This window comes from Aphelocoma coerulescens, chromosome 1, assembly GCF_041296385.1.
Source record: "Aphelocoma coerulescens isolate FSJ_1873_10779 chromosome 1, UR_Acoe_1.0, whole genome shotgun sequence".
In the NCBI taxonomy this organism is placed as follows: domain Eukaryota; kingdom Metazoa; phylum Chordata; class Aves; order Passeriformes; family Corvidae; genus Aphelocoma; species Aphelocoma coerulescens.
Window position 1 is genome coordinate 15,403,731 of NC_091013.1, and position 14,436 is coordinate 15,418,166.

The 14,436-nt window shown below is 37.2% G+C and overlaps 1 protein-coding gene across 2 annotated transcripts in view; it reads left to right on the forward strand.

Annotated features, from left to right (window-relative positions):
* Positions 1-13,816, forward strand: part of BCLAF3 (BCLAF1 and THRAP3 family member 3) — a 32,986-nt gene extending 19,170 nt beyond the window's left edge. The window contains exons 10-12 of one of the 2 annotated variants that reach the window (XM_069001441.1): positions 2,435-2,530; positions 6,923-7,078; positions 8,814-13,816. In XM_069001441.1, coding sequence (XP_068857542.1) covers positions 2,435-2,530; positions 6,923-7,078; positions 8,814-8,843 — 282 coding nt within the window. In that variant the 3' untranslated portion in view covers positions 8,844-13,816. The remainder of the gene's footprint in view (positions 1-2,434; positions 2,531-6,922; positions 7,079-8,813) is intronic. The other variant, XM_069001515.1, reaches the window with a different exon arrangement.
* Positions 13,817-14,436: the final 620 nt, after the last annotated feature.

Below are 14,436 nucleotides of genomic sequence, written 5' to 3' on the forward strand. Positions count from 1 at the left end.
TGGACATTGCCTGCTGGTGGGAAGAAGAGAACAAATCTTAGTTTTCCTTTTGCTTTATTAAACTGCCTCTGTCTTGACCCATGAGGTTTTCTAAATTTTGTTTTTGCCTGCCAGCCCTGCTGAGGAGGGGAATAAGAGAGCTGCTTGGTGGGTACCTGTGGTACCCTGTGATATCCAGCCAAGGTCAACCCACCACAGCAATACTGTAATTGCACATAAAAAGGAGGTTGGTTTGAAATAGACACTGAATTATTGCTAAATGTACTGAAGATTCAGGAAGACTGCATTTTCATATTTAATAGTGAACTGCAAACATGCAACTTTTAGGAAGTCCTGCACTGCAGAAAGGAGTAATCCCTTTGGAACAACAGTAGCTGTGAAAGCATGGGTATTAAAAATGCAGGCATCCTAAAAAAGGGATGACTCTTTGTGGTCAGCCTTACAGAAGCTGGTTTGCAGACAAGCAGAAAATCAAAAGCTGTAGTTGAAGTTCAAATATAATCAAAATATAATATTTGTGATGTTAATATTCAGTAATTGGGGTTTGAGCTTGAACTTGAAAAAAACTTAGGCCTGGAAGGTACAATTGTGTATCTAAGCTTGATTGTAAGAATTGCCCACTTAGCTTTGTACCCTGTTGACAAAAGGAGGCTAGCTAAAGAATGAAGTAGAAAATCAGAACAAGTATATATTTGTATTCCTCCTCCTCCCTTTTTTCTATTTCTTTTTTTTTAAAGTCTCTGGTTTAGGAAGTTCCTGAAAAGTGGTTTGCTGGACCTTTGCGTAAGTTCTGATGTTCATATTTCTGTGGAAGTACTTTAGTCTTAAGGAAAGTGGCAATGGGGAGGGCTGTATCCAGAGTTAGTTAAAGCAAGCTTTGTTTTAATTCTTAGAGGTTTATTTTTAACTATAATGGGAAATTTTCTTAAACTTTTTTTTTCATCTTACTGGATTCATTTATTCATTCAGTACTTCAGTGTACTTCAGCTGGGATCTTCCTGATTTAATTGTGTCATATGTAGCAAGTTAATTTGATTTTGTAGAGTGTCTTCATTTTCTTAGAATAAGAAGGGAATTGGGAAGTTTCAGCCTTTTCTTGGAAAAGCCACTTTGATTACTTTGATCTCACTTCATAAAATCTTTCTTCCTCTCCTTTTGTTCTCTGAATCTCTTCTTGTCAAGGCATTGTAAGAAACTGAATAGTTAGCTTGTAGGCAACAATATAGTCTAAAAAAAAGAAAAGGAAAGCTAACTTAAATCCTGGTTAAAAGTTATCTTGGATTCTAACACCATTCCATTATATTTATAGCCCTCTCTCTCTCCCCACACAATTATTAAGTGTTACCAGAAAGGTTTGGCAATTTGTTAGAGGACAGAAATTCTGGGAACAGCAAAGCATGCATTTGCATTTATTATTAAATACTAGTATATATTAAATATTTCAGGAGAGTTCTCTTCTTAGGTTCTTTTAAAAATGTATTTCAAGCTGATAAAATTTCATTTGAGGAAACAGAGTTCAACAGCACTGGGATGCTTCTGTGATTATTCCAGAATGGACCATAAACAAATTTATTTGATTGCTAAGAGTTCATTAGCACATCCATTCTGTCTGCATGACTCCAATGTAGTATATGCAAGTATATACCAATGCTTCTGTAAATATTGACAATCATATGCAATGATGGAAGAGAACCACATCCTCTAGAAGTAACTGTCATAGGGAAAGCTGGAAAAGAGCCAAAACGTGCAGGTAGGTCAGTGGCTGGAGGAGTGCTCTGTTTTAGGCAACCATGGCTGTTTGACTGCAGCTGTTCAGAGTGTTGGCACCACAACTTCAATACTAGTGGTCTGTCTGACTTGCTTTTGAAATTGTGCTTCTGTGGCAGGCAGGCGATTCTCAAATGCGCTCTTGAAAAAAGAGTTAAAAGTGGCATTTTCTAAGGACCTCAATGTGCTACATGCTGTTGTTTTGCTGTGGAGGTGTGTCTCTGCTACACACTAACCTATGATGGCCATATGCTAATCAAGAGGTCCAGAGAACCAATCTTGTTGCCCTTGTTCTTTCTTGATGCAAACCATGACTGCTGTAGCAGCCTGTCTGCAGTACTTGATACATGCAAGTTGAGGCATCTGTTCTGGGAGGGAGGGATGGAGAACCTTAACTTCGTTGTTAGCTGTTTAGATCTCTCCAAGAGGATGATATTCCAGGAGGATGGTCTGTATCATCTTTAGCTTCTGTGGGCTCTGCAGTCCCTTCAGCCAGCCTGGACTGCAAGCCCGATGCTCCCGTTATTCCTGTTCCTTCAAAGAGTGTCATTGTGTCAAACACTACAAGACTGAAAGTGTTGCAATATTCGTTAGTATAACCTGAACAATTTTTATTTTTTTTCTTGAATAATTTAGTAACATGAAGCTATAACTGTTTTCCTACTAGAATTCTTACTATTCTTCGAAACCAAGTGACACTTACCCCCACAGACGCATTAGAGGACACCTTGAAAATGCAGGACCCATCAGAAGGCACTTTAAGGTACAGATCAGCTTTTATCAGATGTTTGTTACATAAAATGGTGGTCAAACCTGCTGAGTTTGGTAACAGGAGACACGCTTTTGAAGGTATTAAGTGCCATGAAAAATAGTGTCATCAAAGCCTAATTGTTTCTGTTGGAATAATGGGAGGCTTAGCTTTTAGTAGGTAAGAGGGCTAAAACAGGGTTTGTATCAGGATTGAACAGGGTTGTATCCAGGCAGTTGAAATAAATAGGTTACTGCAGAATCAGGAATAAGAATTGCAGGAATTGCACAATGACTAGGAAACTCATCTATCCAAAACCCAAGCTGCTGAGCTTTTTTCCTTCATGTGACAGAAGCCTGAACTTTTTCCAAAGACTGGAAGACTTGAGTTGTGTTACTTTCAAAGCTGTATTACTGTTATTTTATTAACTGTTTCATATAGGGATTTCTGGGGAATTAATGTCTTGTGAATACCCTGCATACTGCTAGCTATGCATTAAAAAAAATTGAAATAAGTGAGGTTTTATTCTTGGGGCCCCAAGATGGTAAAGGGATGGGCAACTGTGCTTCTTTCTCAGGTAGAGCACCTAATGCCACCACCTAATGTATTTTAATTGTAAAATGTATCCTGGGTTCAGCAGAGAAACAAATAATTTATTTTTTTCTGACAGTGGCATGTTATGCATGGGTCCATTTAGAGTTGTTGGTGTGAGAAAAGTATTAATCAAATCTAGAACAACTTATACAAATTTTCTACCTTGAAATTGCCCCTACATTTTTAACTTGCATTCTGAAGAGTAAAACACAGAATAGATAGCCACCTTTTCTGTTTGGTAGATAGTGAAGTAAAATTTTAATGGCTAATTAGCTGTCATTTTAGGATGTAACTTTGGAAGGCAGGGAAGTGTTGGTGTGGGTTGTGGGGTTTTTTTCCTTCTTCTTTTTCCCCCCAAACACAAGAACTGTTGGATAAAAAGACTTTCTCCTATTTAGGTGTGGTTTGACAGTAAATCTTAGTCAGATAGCTATGCTAACACTAACAAAAACTACTGTCTTTGTTCTGCTGGAGAAAGTATTTTTCTAAGTTAAAAAGTTCAAACTGTTCAAAGCCTGATACAACTGTTTCAACACATAAGGACATCATAGCCTGTTATTCTGTATCCCCTCTGTGTTGTCAGCTTCCAAGTGCTGGAGGAATCTAGCACTGGCTGCAGTGTATCCCTGGATCCCTGAGGCAGTGTTGGTAGTTGATGCTCCCTTCATTTAAATCATTCTGCAGTTCTGCTGCAGAAGTGTTGCAGTTCTACAAGCATGGAAGTGTCTATTCAAGTTATCACCTCACTTATATATGAATATTGCAGTATCCAGTGATCTGTCCCATGATGCTCTAATATTTATAGGGAAAATGGCATATGCACTTGTATTGCAGTTTGCTTATGTGTATAGCACTTTTATCATTGCCATGGAAACAGTGGGGTTGATTTGACTTAATTTCCTCAACTTTTTACATTTAAATTCCTCTTGCACAACAGAGTTTTTTCTTGCTGTGCTGTTGGTGAAATGGAGGTGACTTGACTGTCTTCTACACTCAGGACTCTCTTGACTAATTATTTAAAAGAACAGCGACATACAAAGAAACTAAAACCTCACCAAAAAAAAAAAAAATAGAATTCCATTCTCTGCCTTCCCCTTTCCCCGCTCCCAGAAAAATCAAGCCCCACACTTCTTTTTCTTGATATATAAAATGGGGGCATTTAAACTTAATCAGCAAAAAGTGATGACTACTAAGAGTATTTTAAAAAAAACCCATATGGTCTGCACTATGTTAAATTTTTTGGGGAAAGAAAAAACTGCTGTTCTAAAATATCTTATAAAGGATCTGGAGAAGTCTTAAAAAATTTAAAAGGTCTTTTTTTGTAAAGACCCTTTGCCATGAATCACCAAGTCAGCCCTTAAGTAAGTAAATGCAAAGTAGTCTTTAAAACTAAACCTCATTTGCTGCTTAAAATAAGTTCAGTGTATTATTGGTTGTGGTGGGTTCATCCCTGCCAGCAGCTAAGCACCACACAGCTGCTGCCCACCCTCCCCTCAGCTCCTTTCCTCTCCCAGCAGGATGGGATGGAAAATGTGGAGAGCAAAAGTGAGAGAACTCATGAGTTGAGATTAAGATGGTTTTACATAGTGAAGAAAAAAGTGATGCAAAGGCAGTCACTCATCACCTGTCACAAGGTGACTGATGCCCAGCTGGTCCCCAGGCAATGGCTACCTGCTCCAAAACCCCCTTCCCTCAGTTCCTTTTGCTGGAGATCATATAGTGTGTAACATCCCTGTGCTCAGCTTGGGCCACCTGTCCTGGCTGTGTCCCCTTCCAGCTTCTTGCCCACTCTGGTGTCCTGCTGAGCAGCAGAGTAAGGGAAGAGGAGAAAGTGTTGGTGCTCTGTAGGTATGCTGAGCAATAGCCAAAACACTGGTGTGTTACCAGTGCAGTTTTAGCCACAAATCCAAAACATAGCACCGTGCATGCTCCTGTGAAGAAAATTACCTCCATCCCTGCCATACTCAGTGCAGCCATATGTATTTGCTCATACATCCTTGTTTTAGAGCTTCAAGCTCCTAGGGATTGTCATTAGCATTATTTATAAAACAGCCTTAATGTAAAACTAGATGCCACTTTAGCAGACTTTTTTCTTACTTCTAGACCAGAAGTTAATGATGTTTTCCACACACTTTAGATTATCTTGTTTTTCTCTAAGCTGTGTGTGAATGAGGTGCCTATATGCCAAATGTGTATATAATCTGTTAGCTTTGTCTACAAGTGATGCTGTTCTACATTAATATTACTGCTGTGTCCTTCCCATCCTACTTAACATGTAGATGCTTGAGTTGAAACTTTTAAGCTGTTTGTAAGGCAATTTTCAATATCTTGCACCTTTTTCCCATCCCTTACTTTATCTGGTCCTTTGTTTGTTGTCATACAAGTGCAGTGGCAGACCACCAATGCCTCCTTTCTATCACTGAAGTCAAAGGGAACCATAGAAGGAGTGGGGAAATGGGAACTTTTAATGCCAACTCTGTTCAGGGCATTAATCCAGCATTAAAAATGCCCTTCAGTTTTCCCCATGGTAGGCATATACCCATGTAATACAACCCAGTGCAAGGAAGTTCTCTGTGCCTGCACTCTGATACTCTTCAAGAAAGTGATTGGCATTGAATAGCCTCTTGCAAGTGTCCTCCATCAGAGCAACCTTGGGGGAATGATGGGGCCTTCTCACTTATCTCCTACAAAGTAAGTGAGTGAAATGATTTGGGAAATAACAGAACCTCTGCATTTGCATAAAGAAACCTCTGTTCTGTACAGTTCTTTCTTTATTGTTCACCAGCCACACAGTGGAAAACACAGTGGAAGAAGTGGTACTAAAGTTATTGCAACCTCAGAGCATGTGATTTTTCTTGAAGTGATCCTTACTATGTCAAAAGGAGACAAATTTCACCAAAGTAATTTTTTCATGCTCAAGAAGGGCTATTTCTGTGACATATTTTGTTTTCTCCTACCCTTCAAATGTGTTTGTAAAAGATAAGAAGAATTTATATGGCCAGGAGGTTTTCTCTGGTTTTAGATGAAAAGCCATTGTTTAAATTTGGAGTGGGTGTTGGAAAACTTAAAATGGAAGTGCTGGAAAACCATGGAAAATTATGACAAATAGAGTTTTTATTACTCTAAAGATTTTTACTGCCTGTTTTGTTGGGGATCTGAGTGCCTAGGAATGAAAATCTTTTTCAAACTTCAGCAGCTGTGATCAGTGTTGATCTTGCTATATCCTTTCTGTGTGTTTATAATGCCTTTCACCTTTAAATCTTCTGATATCTCTGTGGCCTCTGCTCCTAGTCCCACACTAGGTTAGTTTGCAGTATTCCAGTCTGGAGGTATCAAAGGACTAGAGAATGTGTGTGTGTGTTCAGACTGTCAGACATTAAAGCTCTAGGAAAAACATCTATACTGACTTGTGTTAGTGGGACTCTTTAGACTCAACACGTGTGCCCACTGCAGGCTTGACGTCGCTGAATTCAGTAGTGGCAGTGAGGTGTTGTCTTAAAGTTTTTTTGTTGATGGAGTGTGCCTCATTAACAGTTGAAAATATTGTAAAATGTTGCACAATATATTTCCTTTTTTTCTACAAGGAAGATAATTTCAGGTGTTTTAAACAGCAAGTGCAATACAGCAGTTCTTTGAGCCACATGGTCTGAGGAATAATAAATGGATGTAAAGGAAGATAGTGTGCACTTGCAAATGCATGCTTCTGTCATTGAGTGCTGGAAGTTTTACATGTGTATAACTGTAAATATGAACTTTTGAGTTTTGGTGCCCTCATTTTGCACATTTTTTTCTTCCCTTCCCCCACCCTTACAGAGCAACTTTGCAGATGGCCGTTTGCAACCCCATTATAAATCAGGCTTAGTGCAGAAGGGTTTATATATTCAGGCTAAGTACCAGCGGTTACGTTCTGTTGGTGTAAGGGGATTTGCCACTAATAAATTCAGAGATGGATTTTTGAGGAAAGAAAAGGTAAGTTGGATTAATTTATTTTTATATGCATATTCATATTCATAAGATTCATTTCAATATTTAAATCTCCATGGAATAACTTGGATGGGATTTTCTGGAATATTGGCTCTTTGTAATTCGCTGGCAAACTTGATTGTGCACTTCTGTTTCCCTCCTGTTTATTCTATGGAAACTTGCTGAAACTTGCTTTGGATAACTGCAAATCAGAGGTGCTCTCTGAGATTCTGTGGTTGCTTCTGTTTCAGTATTCTTTCCTTGAGCTCAGCTGATCTCTCTTCCTACTGACAGGATAAGAAATTGTCCCTTTGTGGAACAAAATATTCTGTCCTGTTAAATTGAACGATATTAATAATTTTTTAATACATCTATGTGCTTCTCCTTTTTGTTGTGTTACCTTGATTATGTGCTTTAAAATATGCACTGGAGTGCTGCTCTGAACAAAACTTCCTGCACAATATAATGTCTGTAAAATGGTTTAATAAGCTTAAACTGAAATAGGCATATCTGGTTTATGGTGTTTTGATTTGCAGAGTGTATCTTGTAATCTTGAACTGCAGAAGAACTTTTGAACCATATAAAATGTTACAGTTTTTGTGAGGATCAGTAGTTAAAACATACTAGATCCTTTATTAGAATTGATCAAATGTGATCAAAGTAGGATGAAGTTACTTGTGACATCAGGGAATTGGATTAGATGACCTACACAGCCCATTGCAGTTCTGTGCTTTGTGTGAGTTCTTGTTTTGTAACTCTGTGTCCATCCAGCTACAAGTAAATACACTTGAATAAATAAGCATTTGTATTTGGATTAGAGTTTAGCTCTTGGAGCACAGAAGTACGTTAAAGCACAGGTTCTAACAGCTTTTTGCAAAAACCCGCAAGTTTACAGCCCAGTGGGCAGAAGAAAAAGCCCCCAAAACCCCTTAAGGAAACACGCATGTAAAAACAAAACAAAAAACAAACAAGCAAAAAACAACCAACAGAAAGGAAATTAAGCCCTTGGGACAAGGTAAAGAGATCATTTGTTACTGAAGTATTTGGGCAAATGCCTTTTATATTTGCATGGGCTCTGAGAAATATTATCTCTGAAAGCTAAATTTAATTGAAATTTGTGGAAAATAGAAGGAGACAGATATTTCCCCTCTGCCCCCACAAAATTATGACCTTGTAAAATGGATATAGAAGTGTTAGAATTTTGTAGTCAGCTATTCCCAGCAATTTCCAATGTTCTCCTATAACTGGCTGTTAAGATTCTTGTCTGGAACCTATAAAGCATACTTCACACAGTCTGGCTACTAGATATGATTTGAATCAGAGAATCATCATGAGTTCTGAATTTTATTTTTTTTTATGCCTGATGAATATGAGTGTGTCTGAGTTCAAGTAAAATAAATCCTGAAGAATAACAACCATTTTCTTAGCAGCATACTGTTTGCTGGTTGGCTAAGTCCTAAAAACCAAAACTGTTCCTGAAATTGTAGCATTTTGCGTATTGTAATGATTAAACTTGTCAAGATCTGTTAAACTGGTCTGAGCATCTTTATTTCACTTTATTTCATTTGAAATAATAATGCTGCATATGTATCCTTTAAGGTACAGTCTTTATAATTGTGCTGTTTGAATGCATAATCGAAAAAATCTTGCATGTTACATATTATAATACAGTACTTAGGAAGATTGGGAGGGTTTTTCTGCTATTACAACTTACAGTAATGATTTTTTTTTCTCTGTTTAGGGAAATCTAAATATTGCAACAGAAACCTGAACTGAGCTGAGATCCTGAAGTTGAAACATAACACAGCAAAGGGAGCATCTGTTCAGTTTTTGACAACTTTCTCAAGACTTAAAATAGGATAAAGGAACTAACGCTGTAACTTTCTTGATTAAAAAATAACTTTATTTTGAATGCTGCAGAACTTTTTTACAGTTTTAATAATTGCTTTTAAAGTACAGTATTCAATTGAAACATCGTATTATGTACTTTTAGTTCTGTTTGCATACCAGTCTCAAGTAAGGAAGTCATTGAAGGGAGTCTTATTTATTGAATACTTTTTCTCTAAGCATGATGTTACAGATGGAACTTGAGTTGTTATACCCAGACGTTTATATGTTGAAAGTTTATTGCTTATGTAATAATAAAAAGAAAAAAAAAAAAGTGCCTGAATTGTTTGGTAACAGCACATTAGCTCAGGATTTTCCAATTAATGACCTTTTAGGTTGTGCAATAGATTTTACACCTCTGTTCAGTCATTTCCATAAAGCAGTATTTTGTATTACTTTGGATTAATAATATACTTGGGTTTCTCGTGTATATACATTTGTAAATTGTTAGAATATTGGAACAACTTCAAACATTTGATAAAAATTAATGGTAACAGGCAGGTATGTAAAGTACTGTAGCAGTAGCTTATAACTGCACTGAAAGCATGTTTGGGTTTGTTAGAGGATTAGTTGGTTTGTATTCAAAATTACTCTGTCTCATTATATTTTGGTGTATGAGATTCTTGACCAAGCCACATGTTCTCTGATCTTTTTTGTCATAAATGATTTGGTGATTTCCTGGATTCTAAAATTGGGGCCTGAACTATTAAATTACAAGAAAAACAAAAAATGTAAGTTTTTGAAAGCATGTCTTCTAACAAAGAAATTGTTCATAATTGAAACTGCTTTAAATGCAGATAGCTGGCGATTTTGTTCAGAATGATTCTCTGAAGTTTTACCCTACTGCATTATTGTTAGGCCGTGTGCAAAACTCAAATAGCCAGAACTGTTTCATAAGCAGCTATAAACAGTATTGTGTTTATTTCCTGTTTATAGCCTTTGCCTTAATTCATTATCTATGCTAGGGTTGTGTGTTTGTATTGCAGATTTGTTCGGACTTCTTATTGACAGTAGATTAAAGATGCATAGCACATAGTCTTAAGAGATGTTCTTTTCCAAGAAAAAAAGTTGTTCACAATATCCACAGTACATGCAGGCAGATGTATTTCCGTATAGAATGCAGGCTAGTCTCTGTTGTGGCTGGTAGATCAGAATCTGAATTCTGGGTTAGAGGTATGTTCACAGAAAAGTAAATTTGGGGTTTTGGGTGGAGAGTCAGGATGTGATTTCTGCATGCTTTTTTGTAATTTTTTTTCCACAATGCCTTCAGTAGAGAGACTATTTGTAGTTATGGTTCAGAACAGTTAAAATGAGTGTGACTTGAGCTCTTCAGTTCATAGATGTTCTACTTGGCGTTCATAGGGAATAAGGCAGGAAGTGTGCAACATCCATTGATGTCATGGCCATTCAATGATAACAGATGGTTTGTTTCTAAAACACAGGTTTTCAGTTTAAATAACAATCATTAATAATTTAACTAGTTTTTCAGTAACTTTGACATGCATAGACAAAATGGGAAGTGGAAGGAAAGGAATTCCCTGGACAAACAGAGGCAGACAACCTTCTGCAGATAAGAAGGTAGTTTTTTACTTAATGCTGTCAGTGATGAATCTGGCAGAATCATCTGTGTAGATTTACTGGGAGATGAAAATAAGGAATTGAAACAGCAGGTTAAGTGAGTCAACCCAAAGCAGATGTGGAGTAGCTGCAGTTCTGGTCAGGCTGCTGGCAGGGGAGTGTTGCACATACCCTGCAGAGGGGGGCAGGTTTACCCTGGAGCCAACAAGTCCTTCACACTGCTCTGAATGTGCACTGTAAAAGATGTGAGAAATGAAACCATGTATGATAAAGGACAAACTACTGAGGCAATATTGTCTTATTCAACAGGATACTACTGTGTCTGTAAGCTTCCTGCAGTGTTCATATTAAATTCTGCAAGAGAACTCTTTGTTGAGCAAATGGGAGAAGTGGATACATGAAGAAACTTCTGAAATGGCAGTTTTGCTAACACTGTTTGGAAGTAATGCTGGAGTAGTCAGACTTCAGTCAGTTAATGCTGCTTTAACCAGGTTTCAACACGTGACTGACTCCTGATTTTGTGCTTTATTTTGTCTATGCATGATTAGATATCTCTAATTTGTTTTGTACGTTAACAGTTTAGCTTTGTGTTTTATTTCTACAACTGTGAGCAACATATTGCAAAGAAGTGTGTGGTTTTTTGACTTGTTTGCTGACTTTGATTTTCCCCCCCACCCTTTGGTCCTAAGATGAATGTCATATTAAATGTAGTCTCTGATTCAGTTGGTTTATCTTTTGTGTGATACCATTTGCTCAAATCACATTCTTTACCAATAATTTTACTTAAATAATTTTGGATTCTGTCATGATAAAACCTCTTACATGCTATAAAATGCATACAGAAATTATTAATTTTTATAAAAATTCATGGCTTAGGTGCTAGAAGCATCTACTCCGTGATATGATGTGAGATATTGCTATGTAGATTTATCTTTGTGAATTACAGAGACTTGTGTGTATATACTCATACCCAATTCAGCTTGTTTATTGTTTTAGCACAGAAAATTCTTTTGTACTGGAATACAATGTTTGGTTGAGAGCAATGTATTGAAGTTACTGTTTGGGTTGTGAAGGCAGAAGAAAAAGGGTTAAGTAGAAGAAAGGTCAATTTACTTGAATAACCTGGTGCCTTTCTCTATTGTGACTGCATTGTAGAAAACACATGTACAAAGACTTAAGTACATTGCATTCTTTCTAGTGGGAGCATTGACTGATAACAGTTCTTGTTAAAGCAACTGTTTACTTTACATAGGTGTGTAAACCTCTGTAGGAAAACAGTGACTCTTTCATTACTAAAGTGTGTCACTGTATTTGCATTGGAAGGGCAAGTTAAAAATGTGATTGTCTTAAGAGCTTTTTAACTTTCTGTTTTATACTTTGAAAATAAAAATGTGAATTGCCTTTGTTTTGTTTAGCTTGAAATGGCTGTTAAATGCTGTCATTTTCAGTTGTTCACATGTGAAATTTTATTTTTAATTGCTATCCAAAATGCAATGGGTTTAATATGACTGGAGTATTCCTTTTAAGTGTCTAAAATACTATGTTGCTATAATGCTGGCATTTATATTGCTGATCCATTTAATTTCTGCATAAATTTATTAGAATACTTACTTTAAATTTGTGATGATTGAGTTCACAAGGTTAACAAAATTCTGGGGCTAGGAAGAAGCAACACATTGCAACGTTTCTATAAGCCTGCCTTAACTCTAATAATTACATGTTTGAAATCATTTTACCTGATGCATATAGATGGTCTTGAGACCTGAACATAACTGTCTCAACTCAGGTAACTGATAGCAGAGGACAGGAGTAAATCCAGCTGATAAATCGCCTGCTGTGTAATGTTTACCTGCTCCCATATTCCCTAGGGCCCCCAGCTGAAATGCTGAGTTTTCTTTAAATGAACTTAGTTGCTTAGAAACAAAACCAGACCCCAAGATTACACTTTTGTGGCATTAAAGGCAGAGTTCTCAAAATTGCTCGTTATGTATCAGAAGGTCATTTTCTGCCATGTCTGGGAAATGGATAATAAGAGTTGCTTGAGGAAGATGACAAAAGATCATAACAAAGAGAGACTGATTTCTCAGTATTCACCTTAGAAGACTGTAAATAGAGGGAGTTCTTTAATTTCCTTGCTTTCCTGAAGGAAAGCTTTTCCCATACTGTGCTGAAACCCAACTCTTGCCTTTCTTTAAGCATGTGAACAGCAATCTACAAAGTTCTTTATGGGAGAGCCCTCTAAAAGAAAGACTTCAGACTTCTGTCCTAATGAATTGGGAAAAAAAGGATGTTTCTGCACATAACTCTGACCCTTGACAGACTTCATTCCATTGCTGCGGAATTTGAAGATAAGAAGTTCTTCAGCCTCCTTACGAAGGAAAGAAAAAATAAAAGCCATTTCAAGATATTTGAAAGCCTCCTTGAAACACCTGACTCCCTAGCAGACCGTAAGGATAGCCATGAACATTTGAATGTGTTCTGTTTTGAGCTTTTGTGAGCATTATTTTTCAGTGTCAAGATCAGAGAAAACTTGTCATAACACCTGCCCCTTCCTTCTGTCCCTGATGGTTTTTGTTGGAGGGATTTTGAGTGGGTATTTAGCCACGTGGTTTAATAGCCTGCTACTTTTAATACAGTTTTCTTCTGTTCACTGCTCTGAATTTTGTCTAAGTAGTCTAAATCTCATGTTGTCTTTTTAATATTTCATTTTCTGTAAATAATGTAGTAGATGGCTTTCATTTTGTGACTGGCTTCTCACGTCTTTAGTATTGAGGGGAAGAGGCAGTGGAAACAGTTGTTGTTCGAGTATGTTCTTCAAGGAATAAAAAGAGCCTCATTGTTTTGTTTTAAGAATAGCAGGAATTTTTTATTCCCAGTTGAATGAGGGGAACTAATGTCCGCTTCTAAGGAATAGATTGTTGATGTTATTTATACTGTAGTTTCTCAAGGATGTCTAATGTGTGTGTACATGTATGTGCACATGGAAACGCACTGTTAGAGAAGCCTTTAATGTAATTATTTGTAAGTGTGGATAAGAAATGACATTTTTAAACTACTGAAGCTGGAGTTAAATGCAAATGCATTTTAAGTCTGTAGTCTTTGAGTTCACAACGGTGCTTTGGACAATGTTACCCCCCTATCTAAAAGCCTCGTTCATAAGTATATATAGTAAGATGTAGGTATGTTTATATGTATGTTTAACATAGTTTATATAAAATAAATGTAAATTTTGTTTCTACAGACAATAAATGTTTTCACAAAATTTCTACTTATAAATAACTCAGTGATTTGATTCAGTAATTGATGTCTGGTGTAATTTTCAGGGTACAAGAAAAAAGCTTTTTTCAAAATCTGTTGTGGAGGGGGAGTGGAAAAGTACAAAAATGTTACTACACTTTGTTAGTGGGAGTTTTCTGTTTTTATACACAAATTAACTACCTGCGATTAGAACAGGCTCTTTTTGCTCACCCTTTCATTAACAGTCAAGGTGCTCATGCTGTACAAGGTTACCTATACGGTTACCTATACTTGATCTTTTATACCAGTGTTTTTTTTTTTTTAATCTGCGCTTCTCCTCTGCTTCTGCTGTAGGTTTTTTTTCCCAAGGGTCTTTACCTGTGGCAAGACGTGCCTGTGCAGAAGCCTCTCCGCCCTCCTTGGGTGCCTTTCTGTCCAGACATGTTACTATCTGTGCACACTTACTGTAGCAGGGGTTTCGCATCTTCCTGCAGTAAGAGCAATCCGTGCTTTTTTTTAGTGAAACATCAGCACTACCCTAAGGGCACTCTACGTCTCTACATCTTCCCTTTTTTCTTTCTTCCTTCCCTGCTCCTAAACCCAAACCTGTAGCCGTGTGTGTGAGGAAGGTGGGCCGGGCCGAGACAAGGGGCAGCTGCGGC